The following is a 23949-nucleotide window of genomic DNA, read 5'->3' as shown; positions in this document are numbered from 1 at the left end:
ATTTTTAATATTTCCTATAACTTTTGTGATATTATACTATGTTAGTACAGTTTTGGTAACATTATTATATTCAAAATCTTTTTTTTCTTGAAATATTTTTATTGCATGTAATATATTTAAAATCATTTTTCTTGAAATATTAAGGTTTATTGCATGTAACATTATTATATTTAAAATAGTTTTTCTTGAAATATTAAAAAAAGAAAAGAACAAAATAAAATAGCCCTAGCTGGTTTGGCTCAGTGCACGTAGAGCGTCAGCCTGTGGACCAAAGGGTCCCAGGTTCGATTCCAGTCAAGGGCACGTACCACAGCTGCAGGCTTCTCCCTGGCCCGGGCCCTGGTCAGGGTTCATGTAGGAGGCAACTAATCGATGTGTTTCTCTCACATCGATATTTCTCTCTGTTTTTCCCCCTCTCTCCCACTCTCTAAAAATCAATAGAAACATTTAAAATAGATCACAGACTTCTTTTTTTAAAAATTATAATACACACCTCACACTTTTTGGGGGTAAAAAATATAAAACTTTTGCCATAATTACTACCTGATTATTCTTAAAAAAAAAATACTCCTTTGAACTATCAGCATACTTTATGGTAAAGGTACAACATGATAAATACCACAAAACAAGTAAAATAGTTAGCTGTGTACACTTGACCACTCTTACTCTTCTAAAATCTACTTGAGGGCAGGTATCATGTTCTACCAGCTCCCCGACTCCCTGGGGTCTAACAGAGTCCCTTGTATGTAGTAAACAATGAATATCTGTAGAATAAATATCTGTGGACTTTTGGTTATCTAGGCTTACTCTTATACTTAAAATAAAAAATTGTGTACATGTAGAATTTGTGATCAGAAGAAAATAACTTTAGCTCCAAACCCAGTACTGAGATTCATGGGGAAAAGCTGTTAAGTCTTTGGTGACCAGGGTCTCCTTCATCTTTAAATGTCCCAGGTATGCACCTACAAAATAGGCGTTCAAATGTTTACTGAATTAAATTACAGTGTGAAAAATAGTAGGAGGACTTGGTAGAATATAAATTAAATTTCACATTAGAAATGGGTCTATTTGATTTCTTTTTAAGTCCATATAGTTCCATCTCGGTTTTTATTTCTAGTACACTTGCTGTGTAATATCTAAAGAGGATGCAGGGAGACTACACTTGAAATGGGCGTAGAGTACTCAAAATATAGCTCTAAAAAAAGGCTTCACGGCTCATTATCTAGAACCATTCATGGCTTGGTCTTATGCAAAAAGAAAGTCCCATAGGTAGCATTTTTAGGTAAATAGGGTTTATTTTCTAGTTTTAATCCTGGTTCTTCAATTCACATCTAGCTCGCTACAGTGTACCTAATAATGGATCACAATGTCAAATTTGAAATATTCTTATATATCATAGAATAAATACTATGGGTTCCCTTGAGGATTATTTTAGTGGCACTTGGGAAAATCTGAAGAGGCAGAGTTTTATGTCCATTTGGCTAACTGTCTATTTATGTCCAGTTAACACAAATTTAAATGCACTGACTCTGAATACAGTCCATTGGTTCCACGAATGCCAAGTTCAATTTCTACGAGGGAGGGAGTCAGAAGACAGCTATGCGTTTTAAATGTGGATTTATAAAACAGTCCTGTGCTAAGGGGACAGACAAGTGGGCTATGATAATCTCTCAAGAAGAATGCATTTTCAGAGCCAAATGCTTTATTTTAAGTAACCACCACTTCCTCAAAAGCTGGTGACTGATGAATTGCCAGCCACATTTTTATTTAAGTAAGGTTAAATGCTTGGGAGGAGGAAGTTCATAAATTTCTTACCTAGCTGATTTCAGCAGAGAATGCTGGAAACTACAAGAAAATACAGTTCAGTGTCAGAGCCTGCTAAGCACCACAGAGTTAGAGTCTTGCATTGACATGGAAGGTCTACGGCAAAGGGCTGAGCTGTGCAGAGCAGCAACTTTTGCTTTTTCACACAGGACAACAGAGCATTCACCTGCTTACAGCTCAGTCGACTGGGCACAGATTGATGTTGGGTAATTTGATAACAAACCACACAGAGATTCTTTAAACATTTCTGATGGGACCCGGCTGATGGGAATGGAGATAGGGAAATCTGCTTTCTGTACAGCTAAATAGCCAAGTTGAACTGCTGGTCTGAGCCTGGAATCTGGCTAAGATTCATTACTTCTTTCAGCCCACTGAGACCAGCAACTCAGCTCCATAAATTGAGGAGACAAGGATATGATTACATGGAGCTAAAGACATAAAGCAGTATACCTAATTACATACAAAGTATTAATTCCTGTTAAGAGTATTCCAGGAGAGCAAATAACAAAAATATAATAACTGGGTACAGAGATAAATCAAGATCCTTCATGGAGATGACGAACCCACAATTTAGAGATAAAAAGGGTTTCATGGGAGAATAAAGTCATGATTGAAATGATAAACCTTTTCTCCAAAAACATGTAGTGAAATAATCTGGCAAACTAAAGGACACACAATTTACAATTTAGAGACCGTAAATGCTGAATACAGTGGTTCTACTTAATTAATTCTATTACTTTCAAAGCTTCAGTGTCTTTTGAGAACAGCCAGAGGTTTCTAGGGGTAGCAGTCTATTTGAGCACCATCTCTGAAGCAGCACTGGAGGTGACACCACTGGTTTAAAACTGCAACCGAAACCATACAGCTATTCTCTGATTTTTATAAACAATTCTGACTAAGAGGTTACAGAATAGGACTATTTTTTTAAAAAGGCAAATGATATAGATAATGTCCAACTAATACATAATGTCCAACAAGAACATAAGCAATTAATCAACCAGCAGGGGAAATTGTACTGGTCACTTTTATTCTAAGCCTGATTATTTTACTGTCTCCAGTAGAAATCCCCTACCAATTAATCTGGGTACTAAAATAAAAATTAAATAAAAACCCAACAATCATTTTGACAGGTTTAACATCACTTTAGTAGTAGCCAAAGAGGCAAAAGTTTGCTCAAAATGAATCTAACTTTAAAAACAAGAGAACCAATACAGGCAGAAACTATTAATTTTCTCACTGGGATCAACATTATAAGCAACAAATGACCCAGAAAACAGAGAGCCTTCCAGAAGAAAAGGAGTGCTGGACTTGAGGTATGGCAGGTGGAAGTAATGAGACGGCAACAAACAAACAAACAAACAAACAAATGAAAGAACAAGGGAAAGGAAGGCAGGAAGAAGATGACAGACACATCATAGCTACATAAAGTATTGAATGTGTTAGAAAGAACACTGGACAGGGTTCTAGATAAGAACTGTATGATAAAGCAATGAGCTTAGCTCTTCTAAACCTCAATCTCCCCATTGCACACAGTGCTGTGAGCCTAGAACTAAGTAACCCTACAGTGCTCCCAGCTCCCAAATGCTAAGATTTTAAAGGGCGGGGACAATGGTGAGGGAAAGAATTCAGAGGCCGCAATATCCAGAAGAAAGTACAGTTTAGCTTTTGCCCTTGCTTTAGCAGCTGAAATGCCAATTATGAGGCAAGAACATTGGCAGATCCTAGGGCAGTGCTTTTCAAACTCCCTGAGCACGAGAATCACCTGGGTTGTTTATTAAACCACAGACTGCTGGAAGGGCCCCACCTTGGGGCTCCTTGTGCAGGAGGTCTGGGTGGGATGCTAGCATTTGCATTTCTAACAAGCTCCCAAGTGATGCTGACACTGCTGGTCCAGGACCACACTCGGAGACACACTGTCCAAGGGAATAAGTGACAGAGGGCAAATGAACAGGGTTATATTGTGGGGGCGGGGAGGAGTTGGCCAGGTTTCTTTTATTTCTTGCCGAGGGCTGCGGGGGTTGCTATAAAACTGGTAAGGCACAGTAAGGTGAGTGATAAATAAATGCTGGATCAAATACTTTGTTTCTTTTGCTAACGAAAGCTTAATAAATATAGTTATTTAATATAATGGTTTATAATATGAATTGGGTATTTGCCAAGGTACAGATGCTTAAATGTTTATGCAAAACTGGAATTATAACCCAGGGATTCTATTTACGGATCTTGAACATCACAATATAGTTATAATACATCATTTGGCTTTTAAAAAGAAAATCCATGCTACCACTTAAAAGGACTATGTATGGTAACTTTTCCAATAATGGAACTTTAAACACAAAACCTTAAAAAAACACACATTTAGGAAGGTATCTTTCTGAGTAGAAAATGTGGCCATGAAGGACGCTCTCCTTCGTTGCCCATTGTCATCACAACACACAACGGCATCAGTTCTATAGCCAGGACCACCCCCAGGGTCATGAGTTGTATGAGACCATTCACTCTGACACCCAGTGAGCCCATAATTCTGCAGGTCTGTCATGTCTGCCATCTTGTCCATCTCAGCCCACTGAGCTATTAGCTCTCATTTCTCAGTGCATCCCCCTTAGTCGCATGTGGAATTGGCATGCTTTCCCCACTTGGACCTAAGAGTGACTGACTCCACAGGAAGGAATCTGCTTAGGAGCTTTAAGATGTTACTACCTTGAGATGGCCTTTCTGTCTGGTTGTGTACTTACGCCTACATTTTCAGGCTGGTTTCTAGATTGTTAGGTGGCTACTGGCTGCAGGGAAGTGGGGTTCTACCTTGTGTTTCTGGATATAGTCTGCTCTGTCAGAGACACAGAAGCCCTTGGGGCAAGGTTAGTGCATCTGGTAAGGGGACTGTAATTCTGTCCACTTATGGGGAATGCGCTTGAGGTTGCTCTTCCTGCCCAAATGCTTAACTTACCAACTTGGAACACTGTGAATATTACATATTTCACTATCTAATATATAAGTGTTTAAAAGTAGAAAGCTTTATAGAATAACAAATTCCAGTCAGCTACAAAGTAAAGAAGAAATGTAAAATGAACCTCATGATAAAAAAGGAGCAAAAACTGCTGAAACTGGTAACAAGGGAATTCCTAATGTTGGTATATTAATAGTATTGTTCAGATTTATAAAAAGATGACATTTACTGACCTGGGGAATGCTGGGAAGTTGCAAGTGAGGTCATGGAATTAGAAAGGTTAAGGTTAGCAGTGATACTAAGCTGGCTCTGCACTGCAGGAGGATAAGGAGATGTGGGTGTCAGGAGGGACTCCTCACTGGTTTCTTCATCAATTCCAGGCAAATACGTGTCAATCAAGGCATCAAGAAACTTAACAATGAGCTCAGCATAGTCTGGGATTTGTGTTTGCTGTAATGGAAAATAGGAAATTACTTTAGCTCCATTCTTTTTTCATCCCCTTAGAAGCCAAAAATGATTAATTCAATTTTCATTTTAGGCTTCAATTTACTATTTTTTTTCTTCCTTTGTATTACAGATCATTTAAAAAAGGGGGTGGAGTAATATTTATAGACTACCATGAGACTCACAACTGGGAATATTATTTGGCTTACACTTTCAGGTTCCAGAAGAACCTGTAATTACTGAAAGCCATGCACAGACAAAGACCAAATTAATCCTGAGACAATACAATTACAGGAATGCTGTCTAGTCAATTTTCCAAAACAGAGAAAATAGGCAGAGCATGATCATTCCAGCTGCCATTTAGAGATTCACTGTGAAGGGCTCAGAGGGTTACTTGCAAACAAACTTCAGAAATTCCTGCATGGTATAGTTATTTCTGTGATTTCAGGCCCATTTTTTTTTTTTTTTTAATGACAGCCTTTACATAGCATGAGATATTCAGTGATAACTAACCAATACAAATTAACTTCCCAAGTCTTAAACTTACAATAAGTTTTAGGTAATCCATACAATTTAGTGGCCCTGTATCTGCAATGCTGCACTAGGTACTGTGGGGGGAAGAAACAGACATCCTGCCTTCAAGGAACATCAGTCAATTCGGAGAGAGACCATATCTAGAGAAAATAATTGAATACACATTCACGTAGCACTGTACCAACTAATGCCAATCAAAGAACAAACTGAATAGGAGCAAATAAGGATATATTCAGGGAAGAATAAATCTAACCCAAGAGGGTGGGAGAAAAAAGGTTTACATGAGGTAGATTTTTTTCCATTATGTAATTTTTTAAAAATTGAGGTTTAATTGAGTTATAACATTAGTTTCAGGTCATGAGGTAGATTTAGACCATAGGCAATGCTCCTTCCTAATTACAAGATACTTAAGTGTGTGCATTAGCATCAGCAGATACACGAGGGACTGAGAGCAGAAGAAACTTTACAGAGATTTATCACACCCTTCTGAAAAGTCAAACATAAATTGAACTGAGTTGTTTTCTATAAAAGCTAACATATAAACATATTAAAGGTGCTGCCTCTTTGAAAGAATCTGTGGTGGTAACTTTAATAAAAATAAAGTGTTTATTGTGAATCATCATTTTGGTTTTCAGCATATTCTGTGCTTTTAAAGCAGGCACACTAATATGAATAAAATCTTTCGTTTTGTCAATAGAGAAAAACATTTTTTTCTTACCTTTGAAAAGGGTCCTGCAAACCGCCACAAGCCATTAAAACCAAAACCTGCAACAAATCAAATGTTACTCTTATAACAAGCAAGAGACTCTTTTAATCTTAACAGAAATTAGTTACATAGTTGGTGATACACAAAACAGATATCCCACATTGAAAAATATGTGTCAAAGTAGACTAAAACTCACTTATACTCAGTATAAAATCATACTTTAATTTAAAAAAGTTGTCCAACCAGTTATTTATTGAACATAAAATCAAGAGTCAGAAAATGGCATATGGAGAGAGAAGTATAAACAAGACTACCCCTTCTAAAGAATTCTTTAGTCAGTGCATTTTATAACAGCGCACATGTTAGCAAGGGCACCAACCATCCTCCTCCCGATACATGTATTTACTTTGCAGGTAAGAAGTTTGGTATTGTGGTGGGGATTCTTCATGGTACACCACACTCTGCACAATTCCATGAACTGGATTTAATAAATTTGGATCTTGGCACAATGACAACAGAGTGTTGATCTTAGAGTCCAACAAATTGTGCCTAAAAGACAAAAGTCAACAGGGGAACATTTTAAAGAAAAATTAAATGAAAATATATACTGAAAAACATATTATACAGTTCCCAGAACCATGTGATAAAAATGAAGGGGAAGGAGTGGTTTTCTAAAATGTCTACAGTGACTCTGTGTGTTTGCTTTGTTGCTGTTGTTTTTAGTCAACAGGGAAAATATGGTACAAACAATCAACTAGTACTGTCCATATAACCATGCTTAACCATCTGTATGTGGTGACTGTTTGCTCAAGACAAGGTTGGCTTCTGTCTGCCACTATTAGCATAATTTACAATCATTTATTTCTGCTGACTGTTGACATGTATCTAGAAAGTTAAAGTGAATTTAATATTAACTAGTGTTTAATAATGTTGAATCAGATCAAATAAGGCAAACAAGATTAGTTTGGAGGGGGTGAAATATCTGATCCAATGCAAAACATACAAGAAAATTAACTATTTCTAATCAGGCTATCACCCATTAAAATAACCAAGAGCCAACTATTTAAAATTCTGAAAATTTTAAATATTTAACAAAAATAATGATACTACATAGAAGGCCTAGATCAGGAATAGAATTCCCCCAGTTTCTTTGGGACCTCTTTGAGGCCAATATGCTTGTCACCCTTAGGAGAGCATAAAACTCATCTCCCAAAGAGGTCGATTTTGTTTTCATTTAGTGTGGATAGGTACAAAAGCTCTATCGAAAAAGAAGCCAAAACAGGTATGCTGATTTAAATTTAGTAGTCTCATGGTATGCTCCTAAGTGAGGAAATAAACAATGCTCATCATGATGAACCACTTAAGAAAATCAACCAGATAAGAAAATGCTTTTCCTAAAGTGTGTTATAATCACACTAGTCTTAGCGTCTATTAAACCACCATCTAAGCTAAAACCAGTCACATTATCTTACCTTCTCTTCTCCACAACCAGTGAACATTACTGGGTGGTACTTTGCCTAAATTTTTGTAAAACATTTGACTTCAGGACAGACACAAAAATTAAACACAAAAGGAATACTTACACAACAGGAAAAACTTTGGGGAAAACAACACTGGCTTCTGCTAAGTATTCATAAAGAATTCGTTGATCAAACTCATCCGTGGTATATTTTACCAGTGTAGCCTGCCAACGTGAAAAAAAGTAAACAGAAAATATTATATTTTGTGGCTGAATTGCTATCTGTTTTGAGAAGCAGAAGACAGCCTTCCTTTTATGTTTTCAATATTTAAGGACTTTCTAAGAGACTGGAAGAAAAACTTGAGGGGGGGACCCTAAAAAAGAGAAAAACCTTACCAGAACAGTAAGAAGAAGTGCTTGGATCTTTGGATCAGTAAGTACTTCCTCATCCAAGAGAACATTTGATTCTGACACTGAGACTTTACGTAAATGTGGGTGCTGTTGTGATGAGGAAATCCTCTGAGTTTCTGCAGTAACATGATCAGCTGTATTAATAGAATATACATACTAGACACCACTTCACCTAATACATTTTAATGTTACTTATAAAACTCAATAGCTTTTTAGTAGACATTTAAAATATAAACATCATGCAGAATTACTCTTCACCTATACAAAAGTTTTGACTAGCTATTTACAATGCTATAGATTATATATATATGGTTACTCTATACAGAGGTTTTAGGATAATAGTCATTTTAAGAACTGTATGGCTTATTTTTTGAAAAAGAGCAAATGTTTCTATATTTCATCCTAAAGATTCTAAGAAATGGCTGGAAAGCAAATATGGCTTTAATGTACTCTCCCACCTGATTTTCAATGATCTAGGTAAATTATTAACTTTGTTTCTCACCCATTTCATAATCAGTTTCTGCTACTCTCCTCATTTTGGGGGGTGTTGTGATCCCTGATTCCATTTCTTGCCTTTTAGGAGCCTTTGTGTCTGATATCAAGTGATCAAAACTTTTCCTTGTTCCTATAAACAAAAGTTACAGAATATGGAAAGTCATTAAACCACAGTGTCTGTGATTAGGATTATACTAAAAAGAAAATGTTTGGACACAAAGTGTTTAGGTTTTCACTTAAGGACCCAAAGAAAGCTCAAAATATCCCTAGGGTGTGGTTTCTCTCCTTTATTCTCCATCTTCTCAAGAAATTTTGGTCTCATAGCTTTCTGTTTCAGGGCAGGATGTACCTTATTGGTCCAAGTTAAACTGATATTACATTCACTACACTGGAGGTAAACTGATCCCCATACTTGATAATAAATAAATATGGGGTATGCATTGTTAATAGTAGCCAAGATATGTCTTAACAGCCTTTTAACAATTTAAGAAATTCTGTTGGTGCCAAGAATTAGATAGTAACATATAAAGAATTTCCAAAAGTAGGCAAGTTCAAAGATTGATTTTAATTCTTCAAACTTTGAACAAAAGATCTGCCTGCCTGAAAGTACTAAAAATAGATACATTGCAAGATGCTTCAAAAATAGCTAATAGGCCGAGCAGGGGTGGCTCAGTGGTTGAGCATCAGCCTATGAACCAGGAGGTCACAGTTTGATTCCTGGTCAGGGCACATGCCTGAGTTGTGGGCTTGATCCCAGTGGGGGTTGTGCAGGAGGCATCTCATCAGTGATTCTCTCTCATCACTGATGTTTCTCTCTCTCTCTTTCTTCTTCTCTGAAATCAACAAAATAAAAAATATTTTTTAAAAAGCAAATAGTACCATTTCCCACTTGCCTTTGAATTCTCTAATCCTGTATTGCACTGATGTTAAATAGCTTTCTCTTATTTAAAGTAAAGTACTGAAGTTGGATTATTTGGAACTTGCACTAGGTCTTGCAGTAACATATGGAGTAACATGACCAGCTGTATTAATAGAATATACATACTAGACACCACTTCACCTAATACATTTTAATGTTACTTATAAAACTCAATAGCTTTTTAGTAGACATTTAAAATATAAACTTGCACTAGGTCTTGCCTGTTCTACTTGGGAAATCTATCCCAAACCTGACTCCTCTTCTCCGTTCTCCCACTGTGCCTGCCTTAGCGCAGCATATACCATGCTTTGTTTGGATTGCTGTATCAATCTCTTAAATGGTCCCCTTGCCAAAAATCTCTCCCTATTTCTCCACATTGTAGTCAAAAAAACTATCATAAAAAAAAATTGGTGATGTCCCCTCCCCTACTTAAAGATCCCTGCTGGATACACGGTAAGGCTAAATCTCTTAACATAGCCTACAGTTCCCCACAATATAGTTCCAATCCTTTTCTAGCCTCATTTGCTACCCAACTGCTTTTCCTGACCTGTCTTTATTCAGGCCATTCATTCCCCTACTCTTGAATGCATTCCGTCCTTGTCTTATGTCTACCTGGCAAGAATATATTAAATCTTCAATACCCAGTTCAGACATTACCTCCTTTCTGCAGCTTTTCCTAACTTCCCCAGATCCTCAGATTCCCCTCAACAAGACATTACTTTTGTGATACCTAGGAGGTTGTTAATGGCTGATTATAAGTCTTAGCCACCAAACTATGAGCTCTTCAGAGCAGAGACCATAACTTTTTTTCATCCAGCACATGAGTTGAATGAAATTAATACTGCATTTTCTCTGAAACCAGTTTTTCATTTATAACTTCCTTGGCATGAAAATTCAGAATTAGAAAACACAAAGTAACCAGGAAACTCCTAGAAGATTATTTATGGCAAAGTATAAACAGAAAGGAACTCAAACCAAGGGTAACAGCCCTATGTGACTAGCAACAGGGATTAATATTCATGTTTTCAATTGTTTTTATGGTTTACTGGCAGGTTATCTATTTCACACTATTGTTTGTTCACTGATTTCCTTATGAACACAAATTTCCCCAATACCTAGTCACTTAAAAATATACTTGCATGGATAACTGAAACCCACTGAGCCGCCCTCAGTGTTGGTGACTGAAATATGGATCCCAATGTATTTCAGTAACAATGTTGTGTGAGAGCCCCATTTGCATCTCCTCTGTGGTGAGGTGGATGCAGTGAGCTCTCATGACCTGCTGTCAGCTGCTGAAAAGGGAAAGGGTCTCACGGCATGTTAGGTGCACTTCTCACTGGCAAATGTCGATGTACCTGAACAATCTTAACTGTCAGATCATATCTTACAGTAATAGAAAAACCTAGTATTAAAAAATCTTACTGTTTTGTCTTTTTAAAGAAAAGATGGCAAATAGTGTTATTACAGCTTCATACCATACTGATGTATCCTGTTCTCTCTCAGATAATTAGGAACTGTATTGTTAAAGGCCCTGCATCTGAGTGAGTAGTTAATGTCTCTCCCACTCCCATTTCCCTGCTGCCTGGCCACGGCAGAACAAAACAAGGCCGGCCACAGTATTTAGTCTAAGAATCAGAAAAATACTGTTTTAAGGTCTCATTTTCACTCCTCATAACTGATATGGCTTACTTGATCCATCAAATGCTCTTATAACTGGCATCAAAAACTTTGCTACATTAAAAAACAGGAAATTTTGATAAACTTGAACAGCTTCAAATAATTCTCCAAGAGTGAAAGTATCTGAGCATTAAAAAAAATAATTCCAAGAGATCTTAGATAATTTAGAGACACTAACCAAGTAACTTCTTCGTGTTGGCCTGAGAAGGTTGCCCCATGTCCAAGCTCATGGATTTCCTGGCCCGGGGACTGGTCTGGCCCACTGTTGGATATGTGGCTGCAAGGTACCCTTCAGAACCTTTGGGGGAGGACCATGGTTGATTCTCCTTCAGTGTCCTGAGAGATTTAAATGATTGAGAAGAATTAATTAGCATGGTGAAGAATACAACCATTGGTTGCCCCTTCCACCTGGCTGTCCTATGATAGCAATCACTTAATTTTAAACTTGTGAATTAAAGGGCTTTAGGGTATAAACTCTTAATGTATCTTCAGAAAGAATCCACTTTCTTGCCATAGGATCTTATACATAGATCACAGAACGCTCAATAAAATTGTGTTACATTGATTTTTAAAATCAGGGAAAATCAAGTCTAAATAGGCAATTGTATTCTTAGTTCAAAAACCAAGAAAATCAACCTAATTTATACTTTGACAGGGGAATACACACAAACTCACTTTCTCCTTTCCAAAATAAAAAGGGTATACCTCAAAGAAATAGAATCATAGGAATGATTGAAGAATAAGACTGTCGAAAACCAAGTATGGCTCGAAAGCTTTTGCATACATTGTTAAAATTTCAGTGGGAAATTATTGGGGGCTTTTAGTGACAAAGTGGGATGGTGATAAATTGAATGATATAAGCTCTATAAATATAAGATTACTTTCCTATATTCAACATTATCTAAAATTTAGATACTTTCATTTACTTGGAAATATAAAATATCCCTAAATGATATTTTCATGTAATTTCTCTTTTATAGAGAAAAATGTGCTACCTCAAAAACATATAGTGGACATATCGTATTACCTTACTAGAGGCCCAGTGCACGAATTTGTGCACCAGTGGGGTCCCTTGACCTGGCTTGTGGGATCCGGCCAAAACCGGCTCTCCGACATCCCCTGAGGGGTCCCGGATTGCGAGAGGGCACAGGCCAGGCTGAGGGACCCCACAGGTGCACGATCAGGCCGGGGAGGGATGCAGGAAGTTGGCTAGGTGGGGAGGGACCGCGGGAGGGCTGCAGGGCATGTCCAGCCTGTCTGGCTCAGTCCCAATCGGCCGGACCCCAGCAGCAAGCTAACATACTGGTCGGAGCATCTGCCCCCTGGTGGTCAGTGCACATCATAGCGAGCAGTTGAGCGGCCTTAGCATATCATTAGCATATTACACTTTGACTGGTTGAATGGATGACTGGACGACCGAACACTTAGCATATTAGGCTTTTATTATATAAGATAATCTAAATTATGTTATAAAAAACTTTTAAATAACTTTAGTGTGATATAATACAACAAATGTGTTGGCATGTATATTTCTTTTACAAGAAGTTGTTTTCATTAACCAACTTAGTTGTTTTTCATTAACCATGTAACGCTGCTTATATTTCATGCCAGTTTTTTTCTTAGGTCCTTCCTGTAACCTAATACTTTTTAAGATCACTTATTTTCATTATTCAACTGATTTGTGCTTAATAGAAGCAAGCTAATGTTAACAGTAGCACAATGAGATTAGAAGGATAATTCTTCTACTAACCCAGATAAAATACACTGTACATTTATAAAAATGAGTTTTAATTTACAAATTCTTCCTAGATTATCTCTATATTCCCTCCTGGATTTTTCTGCTGCATGCCTCCATTAGCACATTAAATTAAAACCTGAGTATAATTATGTAATTGTGGCAGAAGAAGTCCATTTACCTATAGCTAGGGTCACTGTGATGAATGGGATATGTATCCATAGGAACATTTTCCATTGAAATATCAGTAAGAAGAAGAGACTTCCTATGTTTTAGGCTACAGCGACTTCGAACCTCCTCAGACACTGTGAGTAAAGCTAAGAGGAAAAAGAAGGCAGATTAGAAAATTTAACAAATCAGCAGCTGACTTAAAACAGGACACACTTCTTATAACCTCCTGATAGGAATAACAGCTGTTATTGATCAGTAGCCCTAGGGAGTACAGGGTTTAAGGATACAAAACACTGAGGATAGACTTACAGCCCGTTTTTGGAAGCCTGTACATAAACATGAAATAAACTAAGAAACTTAATAAGCATCTTATATTTCAAGTCCTCTAATGAACCTTTGAGCTCAACAAACATAAAAAATAGACAGAGCAGGTAGTATGAGATCCATTTCTCTGAGATGTAAATGATTCAAACAAAAGTTGCCACAAACTGAAGTCTGCTAAACTGGGAACTGTCACTTTCCATCAAATGACTATACATAAGTGTTAAGTAAGTACTGCTGAGTAGAGAAATCAGGTAAGAGCAAATAAGGTAATGGAATGGTGGGGATGGGCAGACATTTTAGGTAAAACAAATGGCATCAGGAATGAATATTAAAGAGGCAGAAAGGCAATTTTAGGAGATGGCAAATATATTTCCTTAAAATAGCCCATCAATCTGGAGAGGTAATGAAAAAATGAGGCCTATAAAATTTAGAGAAAGGAGGACAGAATCAGCAGGCTGCTCAAGGGCCCACGCTGCTGGGCCAAAGAGTTCCGATTTTATGAAAGACAACAGGGAGCCACATGATATCTTGAAACAAAGATGACAAAAGGAACATATTTTAATGCAAATTCTTTGATAAGAAAATATATTTTTGGCAAAACTTTCAATTTAACCACCACCATGGGATGGGACTGTGAACTCTTCACCCTGCCAAACCACCAGCTGAAGGACTGACCCACAGGTGTCTGCATCTTTTTGAAGGTCCTTAGATACAGATGTGGTAAGATTAATTTTGTCTGTTTTGTGTTTTTTACCTGCTAAGTAAGCCACGCTCTGTGTATTCACCTCAAATTTGTCACAATTCCTATGTTTGTTAACCAGAGTTAGTAGCGTATGCAAAATTCTGACTGTTCTTGCAACAATGGCAGGTGAAGGATGTCTGTACCCTACAAAAAATAAAAACAGACAAGGAGGTAGTTTATTCTTTCAACAGGTATTTGTTGAGTGCTTATTCTGTGACTAGCAACTCTGAAAAGAAAGGAGGCCATTTGGAAATAAAACAAACATTTGTGAGAAGTTAATTATACATAGGGTTAAATACCAAGTTGTGTAGAACAGAATGTTTCTTAGAACTCTAAGGCAGTGGTCGCCAACCGGTGGTCCATGAGATCTGAAAGATTGGCGACCGCTGCTCTAAGGTACCTCAGGGAGAGGAAATTAGGAAAGATGATTGTGTTTTAGATCTTCCATTCCCTAAAGCAGCAGAGATTTTTAAAAATCCCATGAAACTCACTTTAAGGTATCTCATGAAAATATGTTTCTATTGCTTAAAAATTTTGATTTTTTTCCATCATCATTTATCCACCCTATACCCTCTCCCACTCTACCTCTGCTCCCCTAAAAATTCTTTTTTAACTTAAAGAAAAAGCCTAAATGATAAATGAAGTATATGCTTTCAAAGCCTAAAGAATAGGGTTGATTAAAGGGTAAGCTTAATTTTCAGATAGCGTTTAATCACCAGTGCTACGACATTTTAAAATAGGGGCTTGTGCACTTAAAATATCTGATATTCTTTGAGAAGTACAGAATAAGCAAGCACTCTATCAGCCCCACTGCAATCCCTCTTCTTGGTATCCTGTAGTAAGTGCAATATTTTTTGAGTACTCCCTATTCTCCTTAGAGATTAAAACTGTCAATATTTTTTGCAGTGGTGAAATCAAATATGGGGTGGGGCAAAAGTAGGTTTAAAAGTAGGTTAAAGTAAGTTCCAGTTGTTCATATGGATAGTACCATAATCAATAAATAATAATATAAGAATAAACTCTGTTTTCATATTCACAATTGTAAACCTACTTTTGCCTCACCCTGTATGCACATTCGAAGTTGTGGGTATATGTGCTATATTAGGTAAAAACTACCTCCATGATCCCTCCCTCAAGCTTAAAATCATTTAAGTTGATATAAAACTATTAGAGTAGAGGCCTGGTGCACGAAATTCATGCACTTGGTGGGGGGTGTCCATGGGAGGGGGTGCCTCAGCCCGGCCTGCGCCCTCTTGCAGTCCGGGAGCCCTTGGGGGATGTCTGACTGATGGCTTAGGCCCGCAGGGAGCAGGCCTAAGCTGTCAGTTGGACATCCTTAGTGCGGCCATGGAGACAGGAGAGGCTCCTGCCACCACCGCTGTGCTCGCCAGCTGTTAGCCTGGCTCAGGGCTTCTGGCTGAGCAGTGCTCACCCTGTGGGAGTGCAATGACCACCAGGGTGCAGCTCCTGCGTTGAGAATCTCCCTCCTGGTGGTCAGTGCACGTCATAGCGAGCAGTTGAGTGGCCTTAGCATATCCTTAGCATATTACGCTTTGATTGGTTGAACAGCCGAATGAGCAACTGGCCACTTAGCATATTAGGTTTTTATTATATAGGATAGACTCAAGCTCTACCGTGAGTGTCTATTGTGGCCAAATCCAAACCTGCTTAAAATCACTGGTTTGTGCCAACTCTTTATTCCAGTCCTTCCTTTTCACTGACGTGGCCTCTGACTCACCATTATATGATGTCCCTATTAACTGCCATCTCTGGCCATGACTGTCCCGTGTTAATCAACGCTAACATGCAGTGAAGTCAGCAGTGGGCAGTAAAGCCAAATTAGGTAGGGATGGCTGATCACTGCTATAACAATCTAGACATTTGGAGGGGTGAAGGTAGAGTACCAAAAAGGTGATATAATAATGGGGCTGATCAACAATAAATAAGAAACAAGTTGAAGAAAATCTGTGACCAAATCACTAAGATATTATTTTAGTAACATGTTACTGTCTTATTTTGATAATCAAAAAGATATATAAGTAGTGTTAACTAATAATACAGATATTAGAAGGTTTAGTACTTAAGAATTTTATAAAAATCAACTTTTGCTTTATTAAAAAAATCTGGTATTGGATAGGAAATTAGGCTCTATTAAAAACATATATTAAACAGAACATAATTCAATAAAGCAGATAAAATTTGCATTTATAATAAGACACATGAGCCAAATTATTTCAAGCAATCAATTACTTTAAGTACTTTTGAATTCTTGATACCATTTCATAAATATTCTGACACAAGCCCTCTACCTTTTAAAAGGTGTCCAACCAGTGCGAAGTTAAAATTAGAGTTGAAATTGAGTCCAACAAAATGATCCATCTGTTTGCAGTGCCATTCGAGAGGATTCCGAATTGCCATAAATACTTCCTCCGGACTCTATTAAAGATAATAGTGAGATGGTTGATGGGTTCACACAGGAACTTTCCTTAAAGGACCACTTACTGGTTCAATAGCTATAACAAGATAAACAATCCTTTCAAGCTGAAAGAAATCATTTTTAAGACTACTGAAAACCACAGAACATTAAGGTACTATAAATTAATCAGTGCAAGAAAGGCAATCATATAAAAAATAAGATGATGAAAGATGAAATGCAAACTAAATGACTGTCAGTTTATATCCTGTGACTTTTTAAAAACTGTAATTTTTGTTGCTTTAAATAAGATCACCATTGTATGGGCTTTTTGTGTACCCGGCATTCTGTGTACCATGGTGACAGAAAATTCATGACAAAGATGAGAGTTCACTCACTGCCTACAGTATACAATGCCAGATGCATTATTACGATTATGTTGAAACCTTAAAGCAATCCTATGCAGTAAGGTTATTAGCTCCCTTTTACAGATTTATGCATTTATTCATTCTTTTACTTATCAAAGACTTACTGTGTGGTTTTGATGTGCAAGGCAGAGTTCTAGGTTCTGCAGATAACTAAACAGACAAAAATGACTCACCCTGGTGGACTTTACATTCTAGGGGGGAAAATGAGGAAACTGAAACTCCAAAACAGTATGCAATGTGCCCAGGGTAATAGTGTTTCCTAAAGTGCGGTTCACTTTAAAGTCACTGAGGATGCTTGTTTAAAGGTGGAAGGTACTGGATCCCACCTCTGAATCATGGGAAGTGGTTAAACCCCAGGAATTTGCCTTTTTAATTTTTTTTTTTTTTTAAAAAACCCCAATGAGCCGATGCTTGTTTAAAGGTGGAAGGTACTGGATCCCACCTCTGAATCATGGGAAGTGGTTAAACCCCAGGAATTTGCCTTTTTAATTTTTTTTTTTTTTTTAAAGAACCCCAATGAGCCTGGATGGCATGGCTTAGTGGTTGAGCATTGACCTATGAACCAGAAGGTCACAGTTCGATTCCTGGTCAGGGCACAGGCCCGGGTTGCAGGCTCAATCCCCAATAAGGGGCATGCAGAGGTAGCCAATCAATGCACTGATGTTTCTATCTCTCTGCCTCTCTGAAACCAATAAAAATATATTAAAAAAATAAAAAAGATCCCCAGTGGTTTCTTTATGCATAAAGATTTTTGAAAGCAAACAACTGAAGTGTTTAGAGTCATGCTCAGGTCTGTCTAGATTTTGATCTCAAAGAAACAAAAGCATGAGTATATAAAATATATGTAGTGAGGTGCATCATCTCACATATTCACCCCCGCCTCCCTTTTTGGTGAGAACATTCAACTTCTATACTCTCTTAGCAAATTTCAATTACATGTGAAATGGGGGATGAAGAATGCTAACCTTTACCTTAGGGTTATAAAAATTAGCCTGACATGGTAGCTATTATTACTACTAAGTATTATTTATCCCTATTCTGTTTACTAGTGTTGAGTGAGTACTGTTTTCTATTTCTACTATTTTTATTCAGAAAGTATGCAGTAAAGTTTAAATATTTTTAATGAGTTGGTAAGGAACTGTGCTTGCAATAAGTTACATTATAGAAATTCATTTTTAAGTTAGGGACCTCTTCTGATTTTAAAAGGATAATAATAATAATAATGAACGAAGGAGTTCTAAATGTGCATAATCTAGGAATTCCAATAGAAGGCTTCCTTACCTTGTCATTGAATATCCGGAGACTGTCTAAGGTGTGCAGGTTTTGTTCAAGAAGTGCGGTGCCTGCTGAATACAAGTTGACCTCATCGAGCTGCAGCACGGCCACAGCTACCCAAAAGAGGGCTTTGTGCAGAGGGGAGTCCTGGCCAAGGAGACACATTCAGGTCAGTAACATGAACCACGAAACAGTCTCATTCAACACATTTCAGTACAAGAACAAAGCATGTTATCCCCAAATCATATGGTTCTTTCTCTTATTAGTATGTGACTCTGGGCATGTTTTTTATTCTGGGGAAGGTAAATATATAAGTAAGCTCTTTATCTATTCTCTGTATGTAACCAGACACTGAGAACCTTAGCATCTCCTTTGATTTCTTCCCACACTGGTTCCAAATCCAGTCAACAAGTTTTTTAAAAAAAAATATTTTTATTGATTTCTGAGAGGAAGGGAGAGGGAGAGAGAGAGATAGAAACATCAATGATGAGAGAGAATCATTGATTGGCTGCCTCCTGCACACCCCACACTGGGGATCAAACCCGCAAGCTAGGCATGTGCCCTTGACCGCAATCGAACCTGGGACCCTTCAGTCCATAGGCTGACGCTCTATCCACTGAGCCAAACCAGCTAGGGCAACAAGTTTTACTGATTTTTCCAAACTAATCTCTTTTGCATCTGCTTATGGCTAATGACACTATTCCATGCCAACCTTCTTCATCTAAATGTGGGTTATTTTTACCTCCAGCTTCTCCATGCTCCCATCTACTCTGCACTCTACTACCGAATGACCCTTCTAGGTCCTGCTTTTGTCATATTACCTATTTGCTTGAAAACATGGGTACATTTCCAAACTCCTTCCTGAAGAACGCTGAATGTTAGTTTAGTTCTATCTTTACAACCTCCTCTGTCACTATTTTCCTGAACAGTTTCTCCATAACAAATAGAATGGTCTACCTACCATCCCTCCACTGATCCAGCACCTATACAATCCTACTGCTATCACTCCCTTTCTCCACACTAAATCCTACCTATCTACCTCTTTAACTTTTGTTCAGATTCTACCCTTTCAATTTTCTTGTCACTCTTACCAGTATTAAGAGTCTCTTGATGCTCTGAAATAAAAATATTTATTTTGGGAACCCTTATTTAGCAGTGTGGTATACAGGGCAATACATGTACAGCCTTAGATTAGAATCATGGTTCTTTCTTTTATTAGGATGTGACTCTGGACAAGTTACTTAGCCCCTTTGACTTTCATTTTTACTTGTGAGATGAAGAAGAGAGAAACATCCTATATAATAATCCTATATAATAAAAGGGTAATATGCAAACTGACCCTAACAGAATGACTGGGAATGACTGGTCACTATGACACACACTGACCACCAGGGGGCAGACGCTCAATGTAGGAGCTGCCCCCTGGTGGTCAGTGCGCTCCCACAGGGGTAGCTCTGCTCAGCCACAAGCCAGGCTGACGGCAGCCAGCACAGCGACTGTGGTGGGAGCCTCTCCCACCTCCTCAGCAGCGCTAAGGATGTCCGACTGCAGCTTAGGCTTGCTCCCCGCTGGTAAATGGACATCCCACGAGGGCTCCCGGGCTGCCAGAGGGATGTCTGACTGCCAGCTTAGGCCCAATCCCCCTGGGGAGCGGGCCTAAGCCAGCAGGTGGTCATCCCCCGAGGGGCCCCAGACTGTGAGAGGGCACAGGCCGGGCTGAGGGACCTCCCCCTGCCACCGCCCCGAGTGCACAAATTTTTGTGCACCAGCCCTCTAGTCTTACATAATTTAGGACTAGAATGCTTATGTAAGTCAAGACCAGGAGCATATAAGTATTTTTCTGTAATCTATTTCAAGTCTAGCATATGTTGGTACTCAAGTCACAAAATTCTACAAAACTTTAGAGTTGGAAGATAAACTACGCCATTATCTAGTCTAGTTTACTTATTTTACCAATGTGCAAACATGATGGCCAGATATGTTAAATGACTTGGTTGAGATCACAAAGCTGAGATGAGCTCAGACCATCCTAAAACAGTGGCCACTCCATTTTATTCCTTTTAAATATCATCTTCTTGATAATCAGGTATACTTCACTCAGCTTTACATTTCTCCACAATAATAACCAAGAACTAACATACTATGTATTTTACTTACTTTGTTTATCTATCCACTCCACTCCCACTCACCCTAGAATGTAAGTTCCATGAGGGCAGGGAACTTTATTGGCTTTGTTCAGTATTATGTCTCTAGCACCTTAAACAGTACTTGGCATATAGCAGATACTTTATCAATACTTATTAGATAAAACAATTAAGAATATATACCTATTTTTCCTTTAGCACTGATGAGACAAAACACAAGCATTTGAGAACATAATCTTCATACTTATTCTTCCTCTAATGTAAATATTTCAAATAACTACTTTAACTATAACTTTTTCTTTATAACTACATTTCCCAACCCACCTATTTTTTTGAACTATTTGAAAGAAAAGATTTAACACCAGTACCCAAAATGAATGCACTCATTTTCTATTACCTTATTAAGAAGTGGTTGTAATTTGGTTAGTGCTATTACTGTAGCTTCTATCAGAACTTGACTGTTGTAAGTATCAGGTCCTTTTAAGCAACTCTCAAGTGCCTTTTAGGGAAACAGAATTCTTTATTTTACTTTCATTAAAATAAAACATTAACTCTTAAACCGAATCTCAGAATCAGTTCAAGAACAATTTCTTATTTAATAAATGACAGATTATTCCCAATGCTATAGTGATCTAGGTAAGCTTAATGCACATTTGACTTTTATTTTTTAATATTTCTATATTATATTCTAATATTAAGAAATCAGACATTATTATAATTATTACAAATTAAATAATTTTATATAAGACTGCAGTTTTACCATATAGTTAAAGTCTTTGAAAACTGATAAAATATTAAGAGTATCTTCTTAGCAAAAGAGACAATACTTATTTTCTTTTTAAGACATCTTTTTTTGGAGAAGGTTTCTTCATTTTAGAGAATTACAATGAAGAAAATAAAACTCATTGTTTAAAGATTCAATAAGCAACATACAACACATCTTATTAAATTCAAAGTTAATGTCCTTTAGAAAAATGCAAGATTTGCTTTACAACTTGGGAACCACCAATACTGAGGAGGGGGGAGAGGTACCTTGCTGAGAATACGGATAATCTGCTTTATCTGCCCATGAGCCACTCGTTTGCTGATGCAGCCAAAGACAACAAGAGCCCTTGGTTGAAGGGATGGATTATACTGAAATGCAAATCTGCAATTAAAAAATCCGAAGAGCTAATGAAAACTTTTATTTTTATACACAATAAATAATTAAAATACTGATTATGAAGTATTAGCTATCTTTTTGAAAATACACACACTTTTACAACTTATATTTGAGACATACCTTTGAGCTAGTTCTGTCCACTGGTCCAGCCACTTGCATGTTGGAATATCTCTCATACATGCCTAAAAGAAAGGATACTCTGAATATATTTATGCACATAACTGTTTTTAGAAACGTTTAGATGATGTTTATTGTAATGTTATCAAATAAATAATATATATGTTACCAATAAACATATTTCATAAAAGCGTTTTTATTTAAGTAGTAAGTGCAAAGCAAAAGAAACCATATTTCTTCTATATAGTACGAGTGGGTTAAAAAAGGGACCTAACTCAGTTCCTTATCATTTTGGCTTATATACCTCCATGATCTCCAACAATGCCTCTGTGACTGTTTCCAAGGATGTCAAAGCAAAAGTCTCCCTCTCGTAGGAGCCAGGAGAGAATGACCTGTCCCGGTAACTGGAGCGGAAGGCGATGACAGCGGCAGACTTGACTTTGCTGATGCCAAACAGCAAGTAAAATTTGGGCAATGAGAACTCTGTCAAACTAAGTCTCAAAACTTGCTTGGTCTCTTCTGTAAAAGGAAAAATAAATAAGAAAAGACTTTAAAGATACTAAGTTTTAAATTTCAAATGCCATGCTTCATTTTGAATTTAGAAAATCTGAATATCATGTCAAAATTACGTAACCATGCTCCCTAAACCAACCCTCTAGAAACATTATCTTAATTCTCATTGGCTTTAGCGCCAGCAATGCAACACTGTCAACTGGTGCTGAGTCTTTAGCTTGTGTGGCAGCTACAAGAGTCTACATGGCAAATAAGCACAGAAAAATCTTTGCTATAGCTTAATATGGCATGGAATTAATTTAATCTTTGAATGAGCAGCTTAAATTAAGAGTTTTGCGTTAAGGCACCATAATAAACAATAAGATAGATAATCTATGTCAATCAGGTGGTGTAAAATGGAGACAGGAGCTGGTGAAACACAAATTACCATCCTGGAACTTACCACTAAAATGAAGCTGTGTACAGGTACATAGAGAGTGAATGATATTAATGACCAATCCATGTGTGGAAGCTCTAAGGGAGAGTGGCCCTGTGGCCACTAAGAAAGTAACCACGTGGAAGAGGTAAGGGAGATGAGCTGCTACGTCCAGAGAGTTGTTGAAGGACAGCATCAGCATGTAGCGTGCTAGAATAGCAATATCGTCCCACATAAGATGTTGTTCTAAAGTAGGAGTTGGAGATAAGCATGTCTTATCAATTATTTTGCACATCCTTCCAATAACCTGTAAGGAAGCAGAATTTTAAAAACAGGGGCTAAAAAAAGTTTTATCACTAAACACTTTCAGTTTAACTAGTTACAAACAAACAAAACATTCTGATGACAAAAAGAGATACATTATGCCATATGTATTACCAAAGGAAAGGAAAAGTGATTACCTTGCTTGAAACCAATTTCACGTTTCCAGAAGCCAGAGCTACAGCAGTATCTGCCATGACCTCAGCTTTTATTGATCCCAAGCCACCTGTTGCACTGGTTTTGATGAAACTGTCCAGTACAACATCAAGGAGATCTGTAATCTAGTGGAAGAGGGGAAACATAATTTTTTAGCCATGCTACCATCTTAATTTTTAATTTAAAAATACTTCAAAAAATACTTCAAAGAGCAGCCTCAACATGAAAATTCCCTTTTATCAGAGGCCTCCAAAATATTAGGTTTTATATAGAGATCTGTCAGTAAGTATACTTTATCATAAAATACCCAGAAAAGGATGAAGATATTCACTTCATTCCTTCAGAAATTAAGAAACTAGAATTCAAAAATTTTAAATCTCTCTATATTATTATTACTTGCAAAGCATCTCTGTTCTCTTCTAAGATAATGTATGATCAATATAAAATGTAATTATTTTAAAATATAGGAAGTGACATCAAGCACAGGGATGTTCTATAGGGCTACAGAACTGGTTCCAAGGTCACTTAAAATTATTCAGAGGATTCACAGCATTGTTTGAGTAAGGGTATAGCTTCCCTATATGATTCCTTTGAAGAAATTACACGCATAATTCTTG

At 37.4% G+C, this 23949-nt stretch overlaps 1 protein-coding gene across 1 annotated transcript in view; it reads right to left on the bottom strand.

Annotated features, from left to right (window-relative positions):
• Positions 1-23949, bottom strand: part of NF1 (neurofibromin 1) — a 327459-nt gene that overhangs the window by 10942 nt on the left and 292568 nt on the right. Inside the window, exons 47-63 of the mRNA XM_014548834.1 lie at positions 23317-23457; positions 22883-23162; positions 22232-22446; positions 21931-21992; positions 21681-21795; positions 21046-21147; positions 18511-18651; positions 16698-16824; positions 14401-14532; positions 13333-13468; positions 11595-11752; positions 8828-8950; positions 8311-8441; positions 8039-8139; positions 6862-7004; positions 6468-6514; positions 5005-5221 (exon numbers count right to left, since the gene is read on the bottom strand). Coding sequence (XP_014404320.1) covers positions 5005-5221; positions 6468-6514; positions 6862-7004; positions 8039-8139; positions 8311-8441; positions 8828-8950; positions 11595-11752; positions 13333-13468; positions 14401-14532; positions 16698-16824; positions 18511-18651; positions 21046-21147; positions 21681-21795; positions 21931-21992; positions 22232-22446; positions 22883-23162; positions 23317-23457 — 2371 coding nt within the window. The remainder of the gene's footprint in view (positions 1-5004; positions 5222-6467; positions 6515-6861; positions 7005-8038; positions 8140-8310; positions 8442-8827; positions 8951-11594; positions 11753-13332; positions 13469-14400; positions 14533-16697; positions 16825-18510; positions 18652-21045; positions 21148-21680; positions 21796-21930; positions 21993-22231; positions 22447-22882; positions 23163-23316; positions 23458-23949) is intronic.

The sequence above is a fragment of the Myotis brandtii genome, unplaced genomic scaffold, assembly GCF_000412655.1.
Source record: "Myotis brandtii unplaced genomic scaffold, ASM41265v1 scaffold523, whole genome shotgun sequence".
NCBI classification, from domain to species: domain Eukaryota; kingdom Metazoa; phylum Chordata; class Mammalia; order Chiroptera; family Vespertilionidae; genus Myotis; species Myotis brandtii.
The sequence above is the reverse complement of the archived record's forward strand: the minus strand, read 5'-3'. Positions and strand labels throughout refer to the sequence as shown.